The following is a 25,301-nucleotide window of genomic DNA, read 5'->3' as shown; positions in this document are numbered from 1 at the left end:
TCATAAGGGACCTCAAGATGGCGATCACCTCCACCTCCTCACCTAGGGATGGATTTGGCTCGCTCCGCTGTAGGCGCAGGACAGTGGGAGCATGGCGCCTGCTCAGACACAGAGGTCGAGTGTTGCTGTGGCTGGGGTGGCCATGTCACCTGTGAAGTTAAGATTGTTGCTTATTGGGCTATTTGGTTAAACATGACTTCAGTGGCAGTACAGGTAGAAAGAATGGACGGGATAGGACACAATAGTAAAGAGCGCTGACTGCCAAGTGTTGATTTCACCAAACATGCCGCGGATGTATATACACCAACAAGAGTAAAATCCGAGAAAAGAGGAAAGAGCAAAGAAGGAACAACAATCGTCATAATGTCACAGCATAGCACGAGGAACCTAATTCCAACCATCTAAACACCCGACTTCATTCTTCGTCAAAACGACCGATGCCATGCTCACGCGCTTATTCATCCGGGGGGGGGGGGGGGGGGGGGGGGGGGTGATGGCGTACAGCGCGAACAAGACGAAGGAAGAAGCAAGAAGACTACACAGACGAGCGCTCACTCTAATCGCTGTGTCTGCCCTTCGCTCGATCTTACAGAACTCGTATTTTCATTGTATCGAAGAGAGTGTATTGTTGCATGTCCGTAGGCTGGAAACCGCAAGATTTCCTGATTCCGTTATTTCGACAACGTGTGAAAAGTTGGTACGGTGTGTGAGGACGGATTTCGTCGAATGAAAGAGGGACAAGGCAGGTAAGAGAATGGCAGTCAATCCCTACATACACGAAGTGGCATACAATCTGAAAAATGTAGTGAGAAGGTTTGAAGCTGATGTTGTAATTGGTGTTGATATATATATATATATATATATATATATATAGTTGAGCACGCTCTGCCGTGCCATTAGGAACCGCAGTGAAGAGGTCATAAGAGTTAGTCCGTTCAAATGCCAGGTTCAACACAGAACACCATTCGTGGATTGCGCATGTCCTGTAGTTTATGAATTTCCACTCTCATGCCAAAACGTCTACATCGGTCAAACCTGTCGCTGCATTAACGGTCGTCGGCGGGAAAGCCTTAATTCACTATCAGACTCCAGATATTGATATCTTAAAGACGACTGGCGTGATTGGGGGAAAGAATACGAAAAAAGAAACAGAAAAAGTGCCTCTTTGGTCACAAAAACTAATATTTTGTTTCGCATCGGGATAAAATGACGAGGGAAATAATGGAAGCTTATTTCATCAGAAAGAATCAGCCACAGTGTGTCAGCCAGCCTTCATTGGCGTTAGTGGATAAAGAGGTATCGTTTCTAGATAATTCATGATTTTTTTTCACTTGGGCTTTCAAGGGTGGGGGGGGGGGGGGGGGCAGAGGGGTAAAGATAAGGCCTTTGATCGGACTTCGCCTCGTGGCGAATGAGTTACGATTGGTGTTCATCTTGGTTTTGCTAGACCAATGCTCTTTGCTCAGTATTTCCATGTTGATTATGGTGTATATATCTTTGCTCCTTTCAATAAAAAATTCACTTTCGTGTCAGCGCTCGTCTGTGTAGTCTTCTTGCTTCGTCCTTCGTCTTGCTCGCGCTGTACCCCCCATGATGAATTATTACAATCTCGCCTAGCTATCCATCCTTCTTCACACACTTATCCCCCACTCGCGCAATCTTCACTGCATCGATTATTTCACCAAATCCCTGGTCCTTATGGTTACTATCAAACCTGCATTGATTAAATGATGACATGCATGCCTTTTTTGGACGCTGACGTCCACAGTTTATACCGCGGTTTCGACAGCGCAGGGTGAGCTGACCCTGGTTTCCTTCGCTTACGTTATGTATGTTCTCAATCTTGTGTTAGCACATTCGCCTGTCTGTCGATATATTCGCGGCCACACGAGAAAAGCATGCGATATGGAACAGCCTCTAGACAACTGACGAAGCGGTTTTGATTACGAATACCGGAAGGGCTCTCCTTGGTTTGGAAACTGCGGTAAAAGCTGTGGACGTCAGAGGCGAAAAAAGGCATGCGTGCCAGCATTTAATCAGCCAAGGTTTCATAGTAACCATAAAAACCAGGAAGTTAGGGAAGTAATCGAGGCGATGAAGATTGCGCGTGCGGGGGAATAGGGTGTGAGCATGCCTTCGGTCGTTTCGACGCAGAAGGATATCCGATTTTTGGAAGGTTGGAATTAGGTTCCAGGTGCTCTGCGGTGGCATGATGAAGAGTGTTGTTTCCCTCTTGGCTCTTTCCCCTTTTCTAGGATTTCATTCTTGCTGGTGTAATAAACAGAAGTCCGCGCTCTTTATTCTTGCGTCCTATCCTGTCCCTTCTTTGTACCTGCGCTGGCACTGAAGGTGCCTCTGAAACACGCGTTCCGGCTTCATCATTTACTGGGGTTACGTTACTAGGGAGAAAACAAGTAGCAGGAGAAATATGGATTCCCTGCCAGTGTCAGCCGCTTCTCTACTAGTTCGTTGACAACGAAAACGATGCCGACACACCATAGCTCCGCCCTCTCAGTGTGTTGAATGGTCTTGCACCATTTGCTTTAACACCGCTATGTCTTTCTGCAGGCGGGGAGAGACTTTTGAAGAAGCGACATGAGGGCTGCGGTAGTTGGTGCACTTCAAGACAGTAGCGCGGCAAATGTCAGCGCTGTGTGGCGCAGAGCAGCGTGAGTGCATTGTGGTATTATTACAAACACCACTCACGTGCCCAATTTACATGACCTTCCGGCACTGTAGCGGTTTCGAGATTAATAGGCGGTCTGCATTTCGAAAGGTGTCAATCTTCACATGCGATGTAACGCAGACGCTCTATACGGTGATCTTGACGCAGCTTGACTTGCCCAGGCGCTGAAATTTGGGTATTTCAATGCTGTTCGTCACTGGGTTAATTAGTATCGGCAGGTAGGAGTCAAAGATGGTCGCGTCGACGTCGTAAATGGCGCCAGCGGTTGTGCCATTGTTTTCAAAAACAAGAGAGCAGACGGGGTTGTCGCCGATCTTCTTGATGATGGCTAGACTCTCCTAGGCGCCTCGCTCCGTTACGTTGATGGCAAGGAGGTTCCTTCGGCTGGTGATCTGTACGTCCTTGCTCACTCCCCGTACGCTAGCCTCGAGGAACATTGAAATAATTTGCCTGTTCAGGAGGCTGAGATTGTCGGTGGACGTTTCAGGCGCACTCCACACAGTCGTCGTCTTCACGCGCGGGCCACTGCAGCAGCGCCACCACCACAAGCAATCATTTGTTATTGATTGCTTTGGTTTATACGAGTTTAACTTTCCAAAGGAGCTTAAGCAATGAGGGACGCCGTATTGAAGGGCTCCGAAAAATTCGACCACCTGGGGTTCCTTAACGTGCACTGACATCGCACAGTACACGGGTCTCTAGAATTTCACCTTCATCGAAATTGGAACGCCGCGGCCTGGATAGAACCAGCGCGAGACACAAGTTGCACGTGACACACAAGTTGCTCTTTCCGAGCTCCAGTAAAGCTTACGAGCAGTGCCATGGTGGCCAGGTGAAAATTACTTTTAAACGGGCTGAATTATTTTCATCACCACTTTGCACGGGGGCACCTGGTGGGCGCTTGTCATGAGCCATAGTGGCCAGGTTGGGATGAAGTTGCTCGGTCGGGGACCTCCCTCGAGCAATCACTAAATTAACTTCCATCTGGCATGGTACGGCGCTCAATTAAGAGAGCATCCTAAGCTATGCTATGAAAAAACTGATGCTCGTATTTTGCTCGACGAGGTTGTAATGTCGTCCAGAAAATTACTCTTTTTGCTCTGCACTGGCTCAGTAATCCTCGCGATTCAGTACAGATGAACTAATAGCGAACACCGTAATGTTCCTATTAATTATATAAATAAATATTGCATAAATTCTATCAACTATTTTCAATAAATGCCTTGAATAAAACATTTTCATCAAATGTTTGAGCTTGCGGCATATCCTGACATTTAATATCTCGTGATACCAGCGAAGCCACTTTTTTGTCTTATCCTAAGCAGACTGTTTTTCAGGAAAATTTATTTTCCCGACAAAACAAATAACTCCGCACTCTGCCTAATCAATGAAAACCAAGAATAAAAATTTGATTGTAAAGCAAAAATGCCATTTGACATTCCTCACTCTCCTCATCGTAACACACCAATTAACAGCAAATATCTTTCTATGTTCTTTACCCTGTCTCACATTAACTCATGGGAGAGAACTGAAACTATCAGCGGTAGAGAGACAGTAATTCAATGAGTGATTAATCCAGAGTAACTGCCAGCAGCCCACTATAAGGCTATTCCCACCTCTTCATTAGCGCAACCACTGTCCCCGTTGCAGCTATATTCTCACGGAGGTCAATGCAGCATTCCAGGCCAGCACAGCCTCTTAAACTCGAACGCAGGCTGGGAAGAATGGGAGAGGTGAATGGAGGTTAGCATTGACTGAAAGATAGCCGACATGAATTAGCAGCAGATTTGGTTAATTCTTCGTTACGACTTTTAAAACACCGTCAGCGGACACCTGCAAACGCTGTAAACATGGCAAGAAGAAGCGGGGAAAAGCATTATTTCAAACCAGGAGTTACAATGAAGACAATATACATTACCCAGCATTCCGTCTTGTCTGGGTAGTTCGCCCGTACCACAAGAGTAGCTGTTTTACAGTAAAACCAGCAGGGATTAAATTTGGACTGAAATACCAAAAAGAAACAATGGTAATTATATAGAACGTTTAATGTACAGTTAAAATTTGACTTGGAATTAGGATCGAAAGGCTGAAAAGATCAGTCCTTGCGGCAAGCAGCTATATTTTTCACCGACAGCTACTTACGTTCTAGGATTTAACAGCTTCATACACAATCGGGACGTGATTTCGTTATGTTTACTCACTATTAAGATCACTAGCTCCTGAGGTCAACTGAACAAAAATATAAAATAACAAGGATCCGACAGATGTGAACCGGCTTTTTCATAAATCATTAGATACAAGTGCGGAACCAATGTTTTAACAAGAGCAGAATACCCGCGAACACGTCATAACATTGAACGAATTAATTGGAAGATCATCACCTAAACGTTAAAACTACCCGCTACATATTTCCTTTTTGTAAATATGTAAGATCTATACAAGCTGCCTTTCGTTCACGGGACAATTCTGAAAGTCGAAAAACTTAAAATCGCGAAAGCATTCTTATAAATCACTCCTTACCCTGCCCATTTAAATGGCGCAATTTGGACAATGGCACGAAACGGCGCTTTCCTCGTGATCTGGGCCGCTTCTGGACAAGCAGTGCTATTCTCTACGTTCTACGAGAACTGTACTTGACTTCTTATTGCGCTTTTGAATGAGATAACATTTTGGTTTGTCGTCTCGATAGTCAATTTTCGGCGGCTCTGTCACAAAATACCCTGATTTGTCGAACAACGCGACGCGACCTTTCGCCGTTATCACACCTGGGAGAACGTACAAGGTGACAACCTGCACATCGGATTGCAAGCAAACTGGATATCATGGCTCGTGCACCTCCTGTCCACCGGGTTGTGAGCTACATGCCCCACCACGATATGTGGAAGTGATGTTAATTCAAACAGACTCAATGCAGTTGGCACCTTCCAACCATGGTGATGCGCATGAGCCTTGCGAGAACTCGGGAAGTGCAGCCTTAGCCTCACAAGACACACCAGTGGCTGTGTTTGAAGGAGCCAACTGCCGACGCAGTGGCATATTGCGTCACAGCTGCACCACTTCGCCAAGAGTGGTATGAGGATTTACCGATATCTGGGAATGCGATTTAAAGGGTCGTTTGGAAGTTGACCTACCCAAAAAAATTCCTAAGGATAAACAGAATTTTGCAAGTCGGTGGATACCAGAAAATTGAAAAATGACTGATGCTTTGAGTTGCGTTTATATGACGCCAGACTTAATATTGTGCATTAACTTTAAAGCGTCGAACATGCACCGTGTCACAAGGAAATTAGGCTCCACGAGAGCACAATGGTCTCAAAAAAATTATAGACGATTACGGTAGTGGGTAAGGAGAAATTTGAGCGCAACTGTTCACTCTCCGCCTGCCACCGCTGGTAGGTGACGTGTTACGCTGCTAGACACCATCCCGGACCTTTTCGTGGTAGCTGCCTTACAGTTGGCGTTTCGCTCTGGTACGTGAAAAACCGGTTACGACGACGACTTTGAAGACTACGACGCGGAACGAAGGAAAGACCACCTAAGGGCTGGGCTCCAAAATTTCACGTGAATCGCTGCTAAGATGGCCTGCAGTGAAGTCGGCAGTCAGAACAGCGTCTTGCATCCTGGAGTGGTAAAGTGTGTGGCAAAGCAACGAGGTAGTTTCGGGAGCGCAGACAAGACATAGAGCGAGTGTATGCAAACATTATGGTATTAAAGAGCTCGCCTCCTGTGCCTCCATAAATAGGCTTGTCCGCCATGCATTGCATGATCTTGGCGCTGCAGCCGCCTGGCCGTTGATTAAAGGTCACTCACCAGAGGTGCTTCTAATACCGTCAACCATATTTGTTTCACCAAGTGACCAAACAAGGTATAGATGGACGACAGGGTGGGAGAGAAAACAGCAATTGCACAATAAAGCATTCAGAAAGGCTATCAATAAATAATAGGTGAGCAGCACCAGAAAGTATAACGTGGGGAGAATCGAGTAGATTTTAGCAATGGAGGTAGTCTAGAAGCGATAGAGGAATGAGTATGTAGCGTTCCACACAAAGCTCTACATTGGAAAATGATTTTATAAGGTAATGATGAAGCCAATGGTGCGGACAATTGGACATGTTGCTCTTAGCCTTGCACGGAAGTTAGGCCTACTCGGAAAACAGAGATGGAAAGCACATAGTGCGGCTCAGCGAAATGCAGATTTACTGAAGGATAGAAAAATTATGGTGGAGTAGGTTGATAATAATTCTAAGATGGTTGGATATTGATTTAAAAAAACTGTTATTTGCGTTCATAACCTGTGGTCATCATAGTTGGTGCGAGATCGGGACGCCTAAACTTTATCTTCCTTAAAGAGATATGGAGTCTGTTTTTTATAGAACCTAAAAGTTTGAAGGGTCTAACATATACTGACGCGCAATTTCAAGCGATAGCTTGTATTTGAATAGCTTACTGACCTCTATTATACAATAGGTGCTGAAGTATCCGAGCATTTTTCTATTTTTGGAATTTTTCTAATTGCACATAATGAGCGATTTTGCCGAGACTGCAGATAATCAAGGTTTCCTTTTGTTGTGTCTGACCTTACCAGGGAGCAGTATGTTACACGTGAAAGAAAGAGAACGTAGTAAATTTGTTGCGTTACTGAAACCGGAAGATAACATCTCTGCCTGTTTAATATACCAACAGCGCGAGAAGCTTAGTTGTAGGAGCATCTATGCGCACATTCCAGGGAACGTTTGCGTGAAACATAACACCTAGAAAGCGAATGGTCTTAGACTGGTTGATAATGTTATTCCGGAACTTCAAGTTGAATTCACTTTCGTTTTTACTAAATAAAAAAATAACATTTGTTCTTAGGTAGGCACGCTTTTTCAAACCTACATAATTTGATGAACGGGATCGAACCGCCGAACTCTTCACTCCCTAAAGGCCCCAAGCAGCCAATATTATGTTCTTTCCTCTCTTTCACGCCATAAAGAAATAGTCGTATAATGCTGCCATTGTTGGAATAATAATATTTCTAGAATATAAACAATCTTAGTACTTAGTACTCTCACCTGAGTGCGTGTCCCTCTGCAGTCAAAGGCGGGTGAGGCCGTTGTTCCATGAGGAGCGCATGAGATTCCTGCGGAACAACAGCAAATAGTCCATATGCGGTCGGCCTCAAGACAGCATTTGCCAAGGTATTAGATATGTGCCTCGTGTAAACGGCCTGCATACATGTGTTTTTTGGTTACTTGGCTACTTTTTATAAAAATTTATGAAATGAGTAGCGCTTCGTATCCATGCATGTTTGAAGAAAGTTCTTTATTATTCTGGCCAATGCAAGGTATGTTGAATGCTTTCTTTCCTTCCTAACATTTCTAGAGCCTATGCTCATGTTTTTCTCTGTTTTCTGCTCTGTGCAAACACACAAGGTGCCTTTAGTGATCAATGGCCTGAACGCCTACAAAAATTAAAAATTTCCAGAAATTCAAGCTTCTTGCAGAAACAAGGAGAGTGAATATGCTTTAAACTAGGCTCGTAAGCAACCCGAAAACATTAGAAATCTTGATATTTACGCGCGGATTTTTAATTACGGCATTGAATTTGTCACTGTGTAAAAAGGTAGAAAGAATGATGCTTAAATACCCATATTTTTCTTACAAAGACCCCATTCTAAAAACGCAGTGTGCACAAAAGCATTAACAAGGATAGAACTCAGATGTAAGGCACATGCGCAATCAATATCTCCGTAACAAGGAAATTAGAAAACACAGCTCGCGCAACTCCGCTTTCCTTTCTGCTGTCCTCCTCGGCTTAGCCGAGCAATCCTATGCACAGAAGATTAACGCCCCGAAAGCTCATCACCATCATCATACGCCCGTCTACACCCACTGCAGGACAAACGCCTCTCGTGTGCCAGTGGCGGCTACCCTATCCGCAAACCTAATTTCGTCCACTCCCTGCTATGCTTGCCCTCTCTTGGAACCTAGTTTTTTACCCATAACGAACATCGGTTGTTTTGCCTTGGTATTATATGTCCTGCTCAAGCCCATTTCTTGCTCCTGATGTCGACCAGGATGTCATCAACTCGCGTTTGTTCGCTGACCCACTGTGCATTGTTCCTGTGGTCAAATATTTAATATGATAATAAAGGTTAAACTTGGGTGCGTGTTGTTAAACAATATGGAAGAATAATTGTTGACAAGGGCCGAATGACGAGAAGGACAATTAGTTTTATTCGCTCCCTGCAAATTCTTTGTGGTTACAGATAAAGCAAACCGAGGACTGTTCCTTAGGAACCTACAAGGTTGTAACTTCTAAGATAACTGTGATGTTAGGTTGAAGCCTATTACAGATATTGTGGCAGTACTGCGCTATCAAGTTATTTCCAACCACGCGACAGTTAATTGATGCGAAAAAACATGACACACCCAATCTGACGTTCAACATCCAATCCATCGGGATTTGTTTAAATGGGTTGTATCAGAGAAATCCAGCATTCATTTTAAAAATTGAATTTTTCAGGTGTAGCAGGGACATAAGTAGCATAGTGGTACCGCTGTTTGCGGAGATAATAAAATGATGAATCGTGATGGGGAACTAAGTTCTCATATTTCATGTTTTAGCTGCTATTGCTAGGCGCCGGCCTTTAATCAACTATATGCATTTGGCCCTCAACACGGCTATAGAAGTTAGTACATTCTCCAAAAACAAAATGAGCCTCGTCACTGCTGCTGACAATATCTTCATCATTTTGCGGGCGTTTGAAAAGCCTTGCGTCCTTAGGGCGTGCAAAAGAATGCCTAATGATATACGGTTTTAAAATGCATCGCAAATTTAGCGTTCCTGCGCTCGCCGCTGCTCGATGCTGCGGCTCACAGGAGGGAGAGGACGACGATAAAATAAAGTGGGCTGGTAGGCGTCGCCTTGCTTGCGCTTGTAGCAAAGTGCACGAAATCTCCAAAACATTAGCGCCACAGGTAAGATGGTTGGTGCGTTTCTCAATTTCAGAAACTCATATTGCTCTTGCTGACGACCAGCTGCAAATACCTATCCGCTACGAGGTTCTTAACTTCATAATCTTTAAAAGGTTAGCAATCATTAGTTCATCTTTTTATCAGCTAACTTAATTCACTGTTTTCTGGTGTGTGTCAACGCTGGTAACTTTATACTCATATAGGACTATTATTAAAAATTAGTCGCAGGCTTCCGAGCAACACACATTTCGAAAAGAAAACGAGACGTGCGCAAGAATGTTAACATAGTGCCCTCGAAATTGAGCGCACTTTGCAGAGCACATTTTTTTTTTCTTCTCAAGCCTTTACTAACATTCAAATTTATCAGCCTTTTGTACAGTGTCATGTGTCATAAAAGATGAGCTCTCGGTCTCCTGTGCATGTAGTATGCTCCTAATATCCGCGACTTTGCTAATCTTGCGTGGTATGAAGGATTCAAACTGTCTGGGTGTCATTAGTCTATACTGTGGAACAGTCAGGTTCGGTGCCATATTTCTAAAAGAGAGCGTTCGAGCTGGGCCCAACATCGCAGAAGGAAGAAGAGTTCTGCACGACGTCCAGACACTAGGATGCATGTTCGAGAATAACAGCATTTGCCCTCAACAGCAGAGCAATTAAAATTTTAAGTAAAGGCAGCTTGTAATTAACTTTGTTATTGCTAATGCGTTGAGATTATGTACTCCACCCTGTTCTTTGTTTGTAAAATTCTTTGACACGTTTTCTACCCTAAAGAAGAGCGTCTGGACTAAGCCTACATCTAGTGAAGACCTGAACGACGTATTTTTTATGCCTGTTTAGTTTAATGTGGAAACAATATCATCGCTGTGTTTCTAGGCGCTCTTCAGTGTTCCATTCACTCAGAAATACTCCGTTAAACGAAGAATATTTTAAAAAAATATTTATAGTGCCAGAGAGGTGGTATGGTAAAGCACACGGACGACGGATATTATTATCCAAAGTGGAAAGTCTAGGTTTGAGGACCTGGCTCGTAAGAGGAAGTTTGGTTGGTTTATGGGGTTTAACGTCCTAAAGAGGCTCAGTCTATGAGGGACGCCATAGTTGAGCGCTCCGGAAATTTCGACCACCTTGGTTTCTTTAATGTGCACTGACATAGCACAGTACACGGACTTCTAAAATTTTGCCTTCATCGAAATTCGATGAAGTGCTTGCCGCGATCTACAATTGAGTGTTTCACCGAACAATGTGTCGCAGCTATGTCGTATCCGGACACCATTAATTGCATCACGGTGTTATTTATTTTGCAATGGCGATAGCTCTAACCGCACCGAAGGCGAAAACTGTTGTATTTTTTATGCTATAGTATGAGAGCGACATTTGTCGGCACTGACCGGTGGTGCTCAACTGTGGCACCTGCAAGGCGACAACTGGTACCTCAGTAAATGGCTCTTGCCTGAAGGAAGGCATACTGTTGGCCATGCTGGTACAAATCCATAATGAACACTACAGGGTAAAAAAAAGACGAGCACACGTAAGAAAGGCCACACACGACAAGCGCTTCTCGTGAGTGACCTTTCTTACGTGTGCTCGTCTTAGTATCCATAGTGCCTCTTGCCTCCTGCCAAGAACACCGAAAGGTGAGTTGCAGCTGCAGCCAACCACCTGCCACGGCTTGCTGGTGGCAATCTGGAGAGAGAAAATCCCACTCTCTTCTAGGGCAGAGCAGGGACAGATCGGAAGGTGCCTGCCTCGGTAACAACCTTGTCACCTGTGAAAGTTCGTAAAAATAACTGCCAGTTGGAACAACAAGCTGTCACTGTTGGCAGATACCAAGGTAAAGAAGGGGAAATGCCGTCTTCTCTCGAGGGGAGAGGAGACTGGGACAGACCGAATGTTGGCTGCCACGGGAGGCAACCTGGCAGATGCCAAGATTGGTAGAAGAAAGGGGCATATTTCCCTCTCTACTTACATGATATCTGTGCTTGTGCTTCGCAGCTCAAAATGAGGTTATTATGCTATCATTTTGTGACAGCTAGTGTTAAAGATGGTTTGGTTTGTGGGGTCTAACGTCCCAAAGCGACTAAGGCTATGAGAGACGCCGTAGTGAAGGGCTCCGGAAATTTCGACCACCTGGGGTTCTTTAACGTGCACTGACATCGCACAGTACACGGGCCTCTAGAATTTCTCCTCCAAAGAAGTTCCAGCCGCCGCGGCCGGGATCGAACCCGCGTCTTTTGGGTCAGCAGCCGAGCACCATAGCCACTGAGCCACCGCGGCGGCTCTAGTGTTAAAGAAGTGTCTCGCAAGTTTTTTTTTACTCTCTTCTATGAAATGCATATCCGGCAAGTGAGGCAGGCGGTCGCTTAGTTTCTGTTGCGAAGCTTCGGCTTGTTCTTGCATTGTTTCTTCAGCCACCGCCGCCGTGGTGGCTCATTGGTTATGGCGCCTACCCGAAAGAGGTGTATTCATTCCCAGCCGTGGTGGTCGAATTTCGATGGAGGAGATATTCTAGAGGCCCATGTAATGTGCGATGTGACTGCACGTTAAAGAACCCCAGGTGATCGAAATTTTCGGAGTCCTTCACTACGGCGTCCCTCATAGCCTGAGTCGCTTTGTGACGTTAAACCGCCACAAGCCATCTTCAGTCGACGATCTTGTACCTCAACATATGGTAGCTGTTTACAGATTTCAATTCCTAAGAAAAAAATACTAATCTTAAACTCAGGCCTGTCGTTCCTTTTCACTTTTTTTCCTCTTTGTCGTTCTACAAGGAGAGTTTCCGGGGAGCGACGAGCGTAACGCGAGACCATAGGAAAGTGCAACAGCGGAACCGCCGGAAGGTGGTTACGCTGGAAGCGGAACATGTGGCAACCGCGCCGGAATTGCCGGCGGCGGATGGTTGTCGTGGCAGGAGTGGAAGGAAGAGTGGTGGCGAAGGGGTAGGAGGGCGCAGCCGGTGTGTGGTTAGTACGGAAATCAACCGGAGGGTAGTTACTTTGGAAGGAGGAGTATTGCTACCGTAAAAGGAGGAGCTTATTATCCTTCTATCCTTCTCATTTTGGGAGCTTACGATGGCGTAACTGGAGGGCGGTGTCCAAGGGAACCGTCCGAAAGACGGTTACTCATAAAGGAAAACGGTGTAGCGGTAGCGTAATAAAGCTTAACCGGATGTTGGCTACCTTGAACACATGAAAACATGGCGAGAGCATTAGAAAGCCTAGCCGTAGGGTGTTTTCCGCGAAAGGAGGAAATAATGGCGAGAGCCTAAGGCGCAAGCAGTCAGCGCTTGCCATGAGAAACACCCAGAGAGTATTTGCTTGCAATGATCATGGTTGCAGTAGACGCAGGGGAGGAAGGCCAGGGAGACGAAGTGCGTAAAGAGAGGATGGTTACCAAAAAAAAAAATTATCCGGAGGGCGGTTGTCGTGGACGGACAAGGAAGAGAAGGGTGCCAACAAACTAATGTAGCACGGTCAACGTGCGACAGCTGCTGCGAAACCTGCCCCTGTCCCTTATAGTCTTAGTCGCTTTGGGACGTTTAACAAACCATTTTTCACTATATTTTACTTTCTTAGATTGCCTGAGACACTAGGCTGGCTGCCTTCGTACCGTTTTATAGCCCACAAAATAGCTCGCAAATAACATGTGCTTACGTCACTGTGACACCACAAAAAGAGAACACGGTTAAGCCTTACCAGAAAAAGTTATCAAAAATGCGCCAAGTGAAATCACAATCCTCTTCATTTTTTTTCAAGGACTACAGTTATTTCCAACTACGAAAGAAGTTAAACTACTGCTAAAATACAGAGTCGCTGATGGCATGCAAAGGCAAGGTATAAATTTTTCAGTTCCTTGTGATTCGATTCATTTCACATTCTCTGATCGCAGCGTTGAGAAAATGTAAATGCTATCAGCAGTAGATACAAAGAGCTGCGACGAGCTATGATCGATGACCGCATATTTTTCGACCGCCCTTAGCGACAAGGCTCGTATTAATCGACGAGAGACTGCTGGAACCGGATATTGTTTAACCTTTCCCTTCTTCACTCTGACAATTTTTTACTTTTACAGGAAGACGAAATACGAAATATTGGCCTTATAAAAGCGACCAGACATCTGCTTGTAGCCTTCAGATATAATTAATGCTGCGGATTCATTTCGAATGCATGTCGCAATTAAATAGTCAGGAAAAAAAAATCTTCCAACTCTCGTCAACTCGCCTTTCCTGCTCAATTTTAGAGCGCCACCGCGCATACTACGCAACAAGGTCACTTTTGTGCGGGTGTTTACAGGACATCTCAACAAAGACAAATTGCCACGAGTATTTGTAGTGCTTGTTCATTTTTAGCTGCCGGCACGCCACTTTATCTCTTTGTTTGCGATGCAAAACGCAACTAGAAATATCTCAGTTGATCGCCTCCTGACAGAGCCGATTTTTCGTTGTTCCAGAATGTTGTTGCAACTTGCTCGATTTATCTCGAAAGTTCGCTATCGGCTTTAAACTGAGCACCGCCGAGAGCGGCGGGCATTCTGTTCGACGACCGCCGAGCTCACTTGTTGCTACGCTGGCACCGAGTGATTCACGGGCGCAAGAAAGCACAAAAAATGACAGAATTGTATATATCTGCTTAAGATAAAAAATGCGAGAGTATTTCCCTCTCCTCTTTTTTAGAGCCTGCGCGCTCAGCTCTTTGGTGCCCGCTCCTGCGTTCCGCGGCGTCGCCTTTGTGCCTCAAGGCCAGCTCCGCAGCTCAGGCAGCGCGCTGCCCTAGCTACGCACGCTCCTGGCGCCATGTCTCTCGCACACGAAAGCCTAAACGCAGCCGTCGCCATCGTTCGCCACTGCACTGGCGTCTAACCCCCCCCCCCCCCCCCCCCTTCGTCCATTCTACTGCCGTGGCAGCGACCGCGCGATAGCGCGTGGTGTCTTCCGGTTGCCGAAGCGGCGGCTAAGCATCAGAGGATGACGGTGCGTGCATCCCAAGCCGAAACTCAGAGCCACGTTCACTTGATTCGCTAGCACCGTCCGCGGCATAAGTCAGTCGCTGCTATCACTTCACAGCGCAACGTAGAACCAAGCATTGGTGCAGCAAGTCGAGCATAGATCCATCGCTTTCTCTGACCACAAAGCTTCCTTTATGAGAATCAAGAACGTTATTGGAGTGTTTCCTGAAGGAGGAGCATGTGTTGAAAATAACAAGTTTTCTGTAATTCTACATACGTGTCTTGCTCGAATTCTTTGCCTCAATCTATCAAACAGCTTAAAAAGCTGATGAGTTGCGCTCCAATTTCTCATTAGGAATTATCGCCATCGTCGTCAATTTTTTCTCCCTCCACTACTTTCGGTTGTTATTTTTGTTTTCTTTTTAACTATTTATTATATTGCGTTTTGTGTTTATATTTTTATTTCGATTTTCACATCACTGGGGTAACCCACATTGTAGCAATGCGAAAGCAAACCGTCCACACACTATATCGACGTCCCTGGCTGCTCTCACATACACGTACTATGTCGACGTCCATGGCTACTTTGTCGTGTAAGTGTATTTATTCGCGCTTTTTCGATTTTAACTAAGCCATTATACCTCAACAAAAATTTTCCCATGGCGACATTTCATCACACACTATTTGTCACAATTACACTTTCACCTATCTTCAGAGAACGACATAATCTTGCGGACACTTTTTGCTGACGCGAAAGAGCCATGTAATGCTCTCGCAATAAAAAGAATTTGCATGGAAGCCATTTCCGCTCTCTTCCTGCTATCCGGACAGGTTGGATGGATGAAAGATAGAAGCGCTCCCTCTGAAGCGGGCAAGTGGCAATTGCCACCATGATCGGCTTTTTTCCTTTATATTTGTTTAACTGTGGCGTAAATTGACATTAAAATCCGCCATTTTATTTCACTACGGTTTCCTACACTTTTAACCTTTCTGCACCTCTCCGCTTCTCAGCCAACAATCTTCCAACTGCTTTTTACTAACTTCCACCGCAGATTTATTTACATGATCATTGTTATCACCAAACCCTAGGGCCACAGGAAGAGTGACTGTGCCTGCATCGACAAGTGGATGGATAACACCTACCACACACATACCACACACAGCAGATGTGCCATCATCATCGTTAAATTTTTTTCACAGCTGCGTGTTCTAAGACACCCTGACTTAGTTTCAAAGAGTAGGCCACTTCCTCTTAGATTATCATAGAATAATTCCTTCCTTATCTGCCTTTTCTAGTTTTTCGATATAGTTCTACACTATACTGCTTTTTCATTGAATTAAAGCAATTTTCAACTTCCGCGTTTTAAACCTGTCGTTTAGTGCTCTTTCTTTCTCCGTCCTCGTCTCCAGCATACTTACTGATTGGTTTCCTTGGTCTTTTCAGTCAGTGTGTGTCAACGCTCTTTCTGTATAAATATTTAAATACCTTAGCTGCCCAACTGGCATCGTCCAATCTCCTCAGGCTTTCTTCATATAGTATTTTACTCTGCGCTTTCTGTGCTTCGTACGATGTCCAGCGCACATCCTTTTTACTGCCTCGCTTGTGGTTTTGTCTGGAACGCGTACTTCTAATCTTCCCACAGCTCTCTGGCTTACTTCTAATCTAGACCGAACTTGTCCCTTAAGCACAGGTTCGCATTCCCGAAAGTAAGCCCCGGCACCATTATTCCTTTCCAAATACCTCTTAGTACTTCGTATTTGTTGTAGCCCCGTTATGCACTATGTTTCATTATCCGGGCCTCTCCTTGCCCTTTTGCCGTAAGAGACTGTTCGTGCTCTTCTGTGTATATCTGCCCTTCGTGTAGCCATATCTTGAGGTATTTGTATTCCGACAGTGTGGGTATGTCATGGCCTTGTATCGTGAGCTCTACATTAGTTGTAGCGTTAAAAATAATCACACCTGACTTAGTTCCGCTAAAACTGAATCCTAGAGCATCTCCTTCGTCTCGACAACAATTTAGCAGAGCTTGCAAATCTTCCTGGCTATCTTCTTTCACTACAATATCGTCCTCAAACAATAAACCCGGGAGCCGTTGCTCAACGACATTTCCACCTAATCTGTACGACAGATTATAACCTAGATTACTTCCTTGCAGCCTTCTTTCCATATTTATCACCCAAAGCATGAACAGCAGCGGTGGTACAGGAGAACTTCGCCTTAAACTTTTGAGTACCTCCACAGTTTTTGTACTTTTTATCCCTTCTCATGCAATTTCAACGTTATTGTTTTGGTAGATTTCGTGTTGAAAATCGGTTACGTCATGACCGGCACCTTCATCTTTTATTATGGCCCAGAAAAGATCTCTGTTCACCTTGTCGTATGCACCTCTTATGTCCAGAAAGGCTAAATACAGAGGTCTGTTTTCCGCCTTTGCTATTTCTCGGCGTTCTGTAAGCCCGAACAGGCTATCATCTAAGCGCCTACTCCTTCTGAGCTCATTCTGAAGTTCTCCGAGTATCCTATTACTTTCTACCCATGACTGCATTTTTATTTTCACTGCCTGCATGGCCAGCCTGCATATAACAGATGTTATCGTAATTGGTCACATGAATTTTATGTTCATCTTGTCTCCTTTTCTCTTTACAAATCAAATTTATTTTACTCTGTCTCCAGAAGTGTGGAATTTGCTCACTTGTTATGATTGTCTCCAATGCTTTTACCAGCGCATCCTTTCTTCTTGGGCCAAGTTCATTAATCAGCTTAATTGGAATCTCGTCAATCCCTGCGAATGTGGAGTTAGGAATATTTTCTTCCGCCTTTCTCCAGCTAAGACTAGTCAGTTCTCTGCTGTTCTCTATTGTGCTGTCCTATGTTGCTCCCTCACTTGGGAGATTACCATAGCGTCGTTCTCAAATGACGCACCTACAACTGATGTAATATAGTTCACAGCGTCGTCTCTCTTTAACCATTTGCTCTCTGCATTTTTAACCTGTTCCTGCTTTCTTTGGTTTCGTTTTACCCAGCCAACTTATATGGTTCGAGAATTTTCTTGCTTCCCCCCCCTAAATTGCAACGCGAACTTCAGCCATCCAGTGATCAGAGGACTGCTTTATTTTAGCCTGGACGAGGACCTGAACTTGGTGTTTCTTTTGTCGATAAGATTTCTATTTTCGGCCTATTTCCTCTTCAGATAACTACGCCCTCTTTCCTTTTCTGTGTTACCTTGAAGCCACCGGTCGTTGTTTTGATGGCCTCCTTAATTTCGATATTCCTCCAACTTCGTGGCTTCCTCTTTCGTCTCCTGCCATTTACTCCCTTTACTCAGTGAAATTTTGTACTAATCAGTGGTTCTAACTGATTAGAATCCCACTTTTCCATGGGACATTTCCCACTTTCCCAATCCCACATTTCCCAATCCCACTTTTCCATGGGAAAAAAGGGGTTTGGCCTCGGCTGCTGAGCGGAAAAGTCCGAAATAATCAAATATGACATGTTCCTCAAGGTGGACATCGCGCCTGGCAGGAAAGTGATTTCAGAATTTCAGACCCTGCGAATACTGAGCGTGTGGCTACCGTCTGTTCCAACATGTTGCTACCGCCTATGTGACTCGAATGATAACGAGAATTGCAAATAATTGAAAGGTTTAGGGAAGAAGATATGGTGAGTGTGGTACAAGCCAGGTAAGGCCTGGTATATCAGAAGCCCACTAAATCAGAATCCAAGTACCGAGGCACCACTTCACAAAGCCTATAAGATGCCCTCGGCCCTCTCGAAGCGGGCCTCTCCGAGCAAGCTAGGGGACCTAGGCGTGGCCAAAGGCTACTTAGAACATCAGAAGATGCAAATCAGCTCCCAAGCTGAACGGCTCCTGCTAACTATGCACGGCGGGTCTCTACTGAAGAGAATCGGCTACTGAGATTGCCTCGGGGGCATCAGAGGTCGTAGACGTCAGGAACAAATTTATGTTGCTCTGTACTGCCCTCCAGATCCCGATGCAAGAAGGAGCCGGGAGCCAATATTCTCGAAAACTATTTGAGAGTAGATCGCGTGCCCTCTACGTCGACGATGCCTGGTTTGCTGAAAACTCTGTGGCTGCTGCGACGGCAGTCGACTCTGCATACAGAGAAATAGCCAGCGTCACCTTCAAAGACTGCAGATATGCACAGCAGACTGAAGTGGTCACAGCACCTCTAGCAGTAACCATCGGCAACGTGAGGGGAGAGTGTCTGACCATAATCAGTGACTCGCAGAGATCCTCCAAGGAACTGCCCTCAGCGGAACACTAGGTACGGCGTCCATGCGATTCATTCATCAGCACGGCGGTACAAGCTCCAAACACAAGCATCATAGAATATGGACACCAGTACACGCGGGGCTCTCTGGGAACCACACGGCTCACGTCATTGCTCGAGGCGACACTTACCTAACGGGGACTGAAACGTAGCTACCGGGGCCTGTTCGTATTACTGCAGCACATAAGGGCCAGTAGTAGACGATACCCACCGCCTTACTCTAAGCTCAGCAAATAGAAGGCGACACGCTGACACTAGCTTCAGCCATGTTCCTTCCGTGCTTATACATACTGAGCACAATGCCTCCCAGCGGGAATGAGAATAGATGTCTACACTGCGGGGATAGAGCTACACAATTTCAGGACACATGTCCTTGTCAACGTAACAAAGGAGTGCATTCACATAAACGTTGCACCTTGGATAAGTGCCAGGCGACCTTGACCAGCACAGTCCTGGAGCACCAGCTCGCCTTCAGACCAAGCTTGCGCAGCGGCTGTCTCCTTCGGGACCCCGGGCTATAAGAAAGAGGCTTGAAGCGACCCACACTTCCGCAATCGAGAACATTTGGTGAGAAAAGCTTACGCTTCTTCTGTGTGGAGGATTGAGTGAGGTGAAAATCATTAATTTCTAGAGGGCTCCCAGCTGAAAGCTTTCTTTCGTCGATTTTTTTTTTAGCCTATTGCTTTCTGGATACTTTTGTTTAGCCGCAGTAAAAATACCTCTCTAACCGAATAAGTGAGTGCGTCACGCGTTTTTGATCTTGCATTCCAGTACCCCACTTAAAACATTGTTTTGCGGTAGCTTGTACAGCTGTTGTTAATTAGATAATGTAGTAATGATCTTCGTCATAGAATTTCAGATAACAGAACTGTTCCTCAAACCTTCTGAAGAGACAATGTTTCCGTTGTTCGTGGAGATCAAAGTGTGTCCTCCGTTTGCCACTTTGATGCTAGGAGTGCTGCGTGGGCTAACGCAAGATCTGTAAGAAACAATCATGAGAGCAAAAACTATGGCACTCAGAAAATATTGGATTGACATTATATGCCTACATGTCAAAAAGTTTTGTTTGACCTTTTTAGTCGAATGCTGGTGACATCGCAATCCCGCACATAAATTAAAAAATTGAAGCTTTATTATGAAAGATCGCCAGAGAATTTTGCTGATAATTAGCATTCACAATGCTTCATACAGTTAGAACAAGAAAATTTCGTTGTCCTTAACAAGCAATTTTTCTATGCATTTTTCTGTGCTTCAAGCTCAGCTGTCATTAGCAAGTGAAATTTTTTTTTGATGTCATAATGGTGCTTTATTGCTATGGGGCTGAAAATATTTAGTTTTATTTTCCAGCCCTTGTCAAGTAGCTTCGTTCAATGATAACGTGTTTCCTGCTTTTACAACGAGAAGATCCTAAAAAGCAGTTCCGCTGAATAGACCACAGGAGAACGCTGCTCCTCGGAGTGCCACAGAAGGAAACTTTAGAAGCAAGAAGCATCATATCTGAGTGGGAGACCAACTAACACTGTCCCGTGTAACACAGTATTTTTAGACTCGTTGGACAATTCGACTAGTGCCGCGACATCACAGCGAGAATCTGCTGTTACCGTAAACATACAGAAAATTGTGCGTGGAAAAAGAGAAGAATGGAAAACATGGAAACGTGTTGTTTAAGACGTCAGCTCATTTTGCGAAATATTTTCCGCGATCATTAAAAATAATGCTGGAGTGCTGCAGGCAGAGGGAATATTTTTGTCTTAAACACGAGTTGACCCGACATCACGTTCACTAAGGCCGTCTGAACCAAAGCTGACTATACTTTTCTGCCCAATAAGCGGTAGCTGAAGCATCAACGGCGAATAGACGCCGCCGACCCTTAAAAGTAGCGCGCGCGCAATGCACTTCGTGTCCCTACCCACCACCGACGTCAGCTTGTCGCTGAATTATTCGTGCGAAGACAGAAATATCAGCAGCGCATTAATTATAATTCCATCTTTCAGCTGCAGATCCGGAACATTCTCCATATGCAGAAACTCCTACCCGCTTCGACATGATATTCTCGCATTCCCCTGATTGACGCACCATTTATGATTTTTACAGTGTGTTTTCGAGTGACCTTAAATATCCGAGCTTTTTCAGGCAATTTTGGTGTCAGAATATATTGTTCAAAAAACTACGCTTCTGCAAGTTCACGGCTTGCCCTGTCCGCTATGCACTGAACAGTGAATACAGAGCCATCTTGTAGAGCGGCAATCTATGAAGTTCACTCAGGGAGAACTTAAGTTATTTCACTCAGTCCGTTAATGAAAACACCGGATCGAATAAGTGAAGACATTTACACGACGTATGATGGACTATTGCGAGTATTCCTGACCGCATATTGTTTTGTTTCCATTGCTCAAATTAGAACTTGTTAAAAATTCCTATTTTTCGTTTTGAGAATAAAAATTGACTGCTATTTCAGGGATGTTATCAAGGCGGAAAGCTGGGCTAGTTGCTTTGTCATAGTTAATTAAAAGACTAGCGCATAAAACTAGGACAAAGACAGAGAAGGAGACAGGACGAGCGCTAGGACGAGGGATGTTATGAAAAGTTGGTGTATTTTGAAAATTTTGCCTCATGTGTTATGAAGTCAAGAAGTATACTTCTGGCCTATGCCATATAGCTCGCTTTGCATCGCAAGTATTGAATATGTCTTCGTCAGTTGTGCTGTTGCTGGCACCCCACAGAAATTCAGGTCTTCCAGGGATGTTACATGAGCCACACTATGCGTCTTGGAAGCAAGACCTTTCGTATCCTTACTTATGTCGAATTGTGTACAGATTCATTTCTAATCAATCACACTCACTTTTATTGTCCACCTCTCACATAGCGAGAATTTTGGCTTTGAAATCTTGGAGCCCATTGCAGTATAACACGGTTTCCGCACAAATCTATTCATCATATCTATCCCATTTCACATGCCACTGGCCTAAATAATAATAAAGGCCACGCCTGCTGTTTTGTTTGGATGCCTCGCACGGAATCACATTCAAACTGATGTTTCCTAAATGAAGGCAAGATTAAAAGTACAAGTGGGAGCAGCAGCCAGCGTACCTGCAGTTTGTCTATTTGGCTCCTGCCTCTAAAAATATACTAGTATGTTTATGTTTGTTCTTTGGTTGCAAAGACTTGAAGCGCATCTGGGTGTGTTGGGGCATGAACGCGCACCCGTTTCCATGTGGTAGAAAAATGTGAGGACCCAGTACACTAAACTTCAGATTTCCGCGAGAAACTTGAGGTGCCCAGAAAAGTGACTTTTCAGAAGACAGAAACATTGATGTTCCGATCACTCAAAGATGACAATCTGAATCCGCGTCCAAGGTAAGAAGAATAAAACAAAATGCCACCAGTTACGTTCAGAAGCAAAATAATATGGGTTTAATTTGATCGAGGCAAAGAAAATTTTATTTTGCAGTGAACAGTAAACCATAAATTAAACCGTTTTTTTGCGAAGCTATTAAAAGAAATAGTTTTCAGCATTCACTTAGGCTTAATTGCTGAGATCTGTCAACATTCTGGAGGTGTTTTAATTGTTTGCACACGAAAATTTGTAGTTCCAAACGACTAAACGCATTGTCAGTGTTGGAAGACTCAAAACGATACGGAAATTCTAACTTTGATACGAATTTTCAAATCTCACTTTGATGGGTTTTTCCAAAGGTTTTTCTTTCATAACCTCACAAGCTTATGATACTCCGCCTACATCACTTTATTATTGTTAAGAATTATTTTAGCAGCACACAGCGCAATATTTGTCTTTCCTTACCGACACTTGATAAATTTGGTATAAGGAATAGTAATGAGAAGTAGCATTTATCAACGACAGAAACGAATAGTACCTTGAAATAAATTTCACGCTGGCAAAGTTACAAAAGAACAGATTACAACTTCGCATTTTTTTCCTTACTTTTGCTATAAAAATTGCAGACCGGAAATATCAGTGCGATATCACATAGGCTGTCGTCTGCGCAAACTAGCGAGTTTCTCCCTAACAAATTTCCGTGATTGCGTCAGAGCTTCGTAACGTCCTTAGTACCGCAAAATTTGTTATTTGAGGGCTAAATCTTCGAGTATCGACCCACTCTTCAACCTTCTTTTTAGCAAATTTTTGTGATTGGTTCAGAGGACTGAAACGTCAATAGCCCTGCCAAATTTAATATTTGAGGTTTAAATGCTCGAGTACCAACCCACTCTTCGACCTTGTTCCACAACTAATCCGCATTATTCCTATCACTATTTCAAATTATTCATATTATTTCACCCTCCAATTCAAATTAACGGGGTTGTAAAAGAAAATGACGGCGCTGAGTTGTAATTTTTAATGCTTGAATAAGTATTACGTATCCCTATTGCGGAACGTTTCGGTGCATTATTGAGTCTAGATATAATAAAACCTGTCTGAAATATCTGGTGTTTGCGCGCTCAAAAGGCGACCATGTGACGCCGTCGGCCGGCATAAGCACAGCTCAACTACGTCATCAGAAGACTTCTAGAAACCTAGACATGTCCTTAACTTTCGTTTGTCCTAGCATAATAGATTTATACTTAATTTTGAAAGTAAAGAGAGTGTGAATTATTTGAACACATATTTCTACTCTATTAATGTACAGCATGTGGTCATAGATCATTTATTAACATGTGATTGGGTTTGGTTCTGTTTTCCATCCTCTGTGGCTCCACTATCTTTGGTTAGGGCGAGGGTGGAAGACACAGCTGCTGGCGAAGCGCCATCAAAACGTGCGCTAGGTTTAGAAAAAGCCCACGCGGAAAGGAGTGACATCGGCAAAATAGAATGGGGGGGGGGGGGGGGTTATCTTATCGGCAGACACTGACCACATCAAAGCAGCCTTTAAAGAAGTCTTCCAGAGGCTTTTTCTATCGCATCGGGTAGACGCATTCGCATTTAAGCATCAATTTCTTGGTGCAATGCCACGGCTGGACGAAGAAATGAAAAAGAAAATGGAACTATTAATAACTCAAAGCAAAGTCGAGCACGCGATATATAAATTAAACATCGGAAGAAAACCAGTACCAGATAATTTCAGTGCAGCGTTTTATAAAGAGTTTAAGCATGAAATTGCCCCGGTGTTGTGTACAATGTTTAATAAGGCCTATAGAATAAACGTAGTGCCTCCGTCTTTTGGCATTTCCCATACAGTACTCGTGCCTAAAGCGGAGAAAAAAGAAAAACTACAATTGGTTACCGCATATCGACCGATAGCGCTCACTAATGTGGATTACAAAATATTTATGAAGGTGTTGGCGCGAAGGCTACAGACAGTGATTCGGGATATTGTTGGACCCCACCAAGGTCGTTAAATTTTTTTAAATATTCATAAAGCATGCAGTGTACTTGAAAGCTGCGATGACATTAATGGTCGAGTGGCCATGCTTTGGATTGACCTCAAAAAGGGCTTTTATTGTGTTTGTCTTGAAATTTCGTTTTCCGTTTTAGACCATATGAATGTTGGTTCAGTTATCTGTGAGGGTGTAGCCCTGGCGTATCGAAACTGCACGACACGATTGATCGTTAACAAGAGGCTGGGGGACCACATTTGCGTGCAGCGTTCTGTACGTCAGGGCTGCCCCCTCAACCATCTCTTACTTTGTGTTTATACCGAAATGCTGTGTATGAAAATAGTAGAAAACAACAGTATTAATTGCTTTACGTGACAAGCAGCTGAAGTTAAGCTGCTAGCTTACGCAGATGACGTTGCAGTTTTCACAGTTGATCAGGGTAGCATACGCGAGGCTGTCGGGTGCGTACGCGAGTTCAGCCAAATCACCGGTAGCGGGGTTAATAGGTCTTTGTGCCCTGGACTCTGGCACGGATGATGGCTATGGCCCGGGCCATTTAGTATTTATGCGTTCCGGTCGATGCTTAACGCGAAAGCGAGGAGTATTGGATAGAGCAAACTAAATCGCACTTTCCGAGCACTTGACAGAGCTGGGAAATGGAAAGTCACTAATTGTTGAATTTTCGCCATCACTACAGTCTGCAACCTTTTTTATTAGCAAGTTCTGCTATGTAATGCAGGTTCTGCATTGCTGTCGTGTGAACTTTCAGAAGCTACACAGGATTTTTGCAGCCTTCATATGGGCCTCCGAAAGGGAACGTTGCAGCAGAGCGAACCTGTTCCGGCGGGTAAAAAGTTGTACCGTGGTCTTTGTGATATTGTTTTCCCAGAGCCCATGAACAAGGCCTTGTACAGTGGGGGCCTGGGACGTGATGTTTTAAAAAGGGTAAAGAAAATGCAGGTGCCACTACAAGTAAAGTCCTTCCTTTCAAATTACACACTGGGACGCTACCAGTTAAACAGCTTTTAGAGGGAAAGGATTTCTTCTTCCGGTGGGGAACGAACTTTTTAGTTTGTAAGCAACCCGAA

The 25,301-nt window shown here is 44.4% G+C and overlaps 1 protein-coding gene across 5 annotated transcripts in view; it reads right to left on the bottom strand.

Moving 5' to 3' along the window:
* The window catches only part of LOC149326530 (uncharacterized), a 65,164-nt gene that overhangs the window by 12,488 nt on the left and 27,375 nt on the right, over positions 1 to 25,301 (bottom strand). For 2 of the 5 annotated variants that reach the window (XR_016286223.1, XR_016286225.1), the window contains exons 2-4: positions 19,761 to 19,858; positions 19,295 to 19,394; positions 7,741 to 7,808 (exon numbers count right to left, since the gene is read on the bottom strand). Coding sequence is in view for 2 of the 5 variants with exons in the window: in XM_089563174.1 (XP_089419300.1) it covers positions 7,741 to 7,808 (68 nt within the window). In the remaining 3 variants the exon portion in view is untranslated. The remainder of the gene's footprint in view (positions 1 to 7,740; positions 7,809 to 19,294; positions 19,395 to 19,760; positions 19,859 to 25,301) is intronic. The other 3 variants (XM_089563174.1, XM_089563175.1, XR_016286224.1) reach the window with 2 other exon arrangements.

Source organism: Amblyomma mixtum, chromosome 10, assembly GCF_055824585.1.
Source record: "Amblyomma mixtum isolate Tamu chromosome 10, ASM5582458v1, whole genome shotgun sequence".
NCBI classification, from domain to species: Eukaryota; Metazoa; Arthropoda; class Arachnida; order Ixodida; family Ixodidae; genus Amblyomma; species Amblyomma mixtum.
Note: the sequence above shows the minus strand (reverse complement) of the source record. Positions and strands in the feature narration are given on the sequence as shown.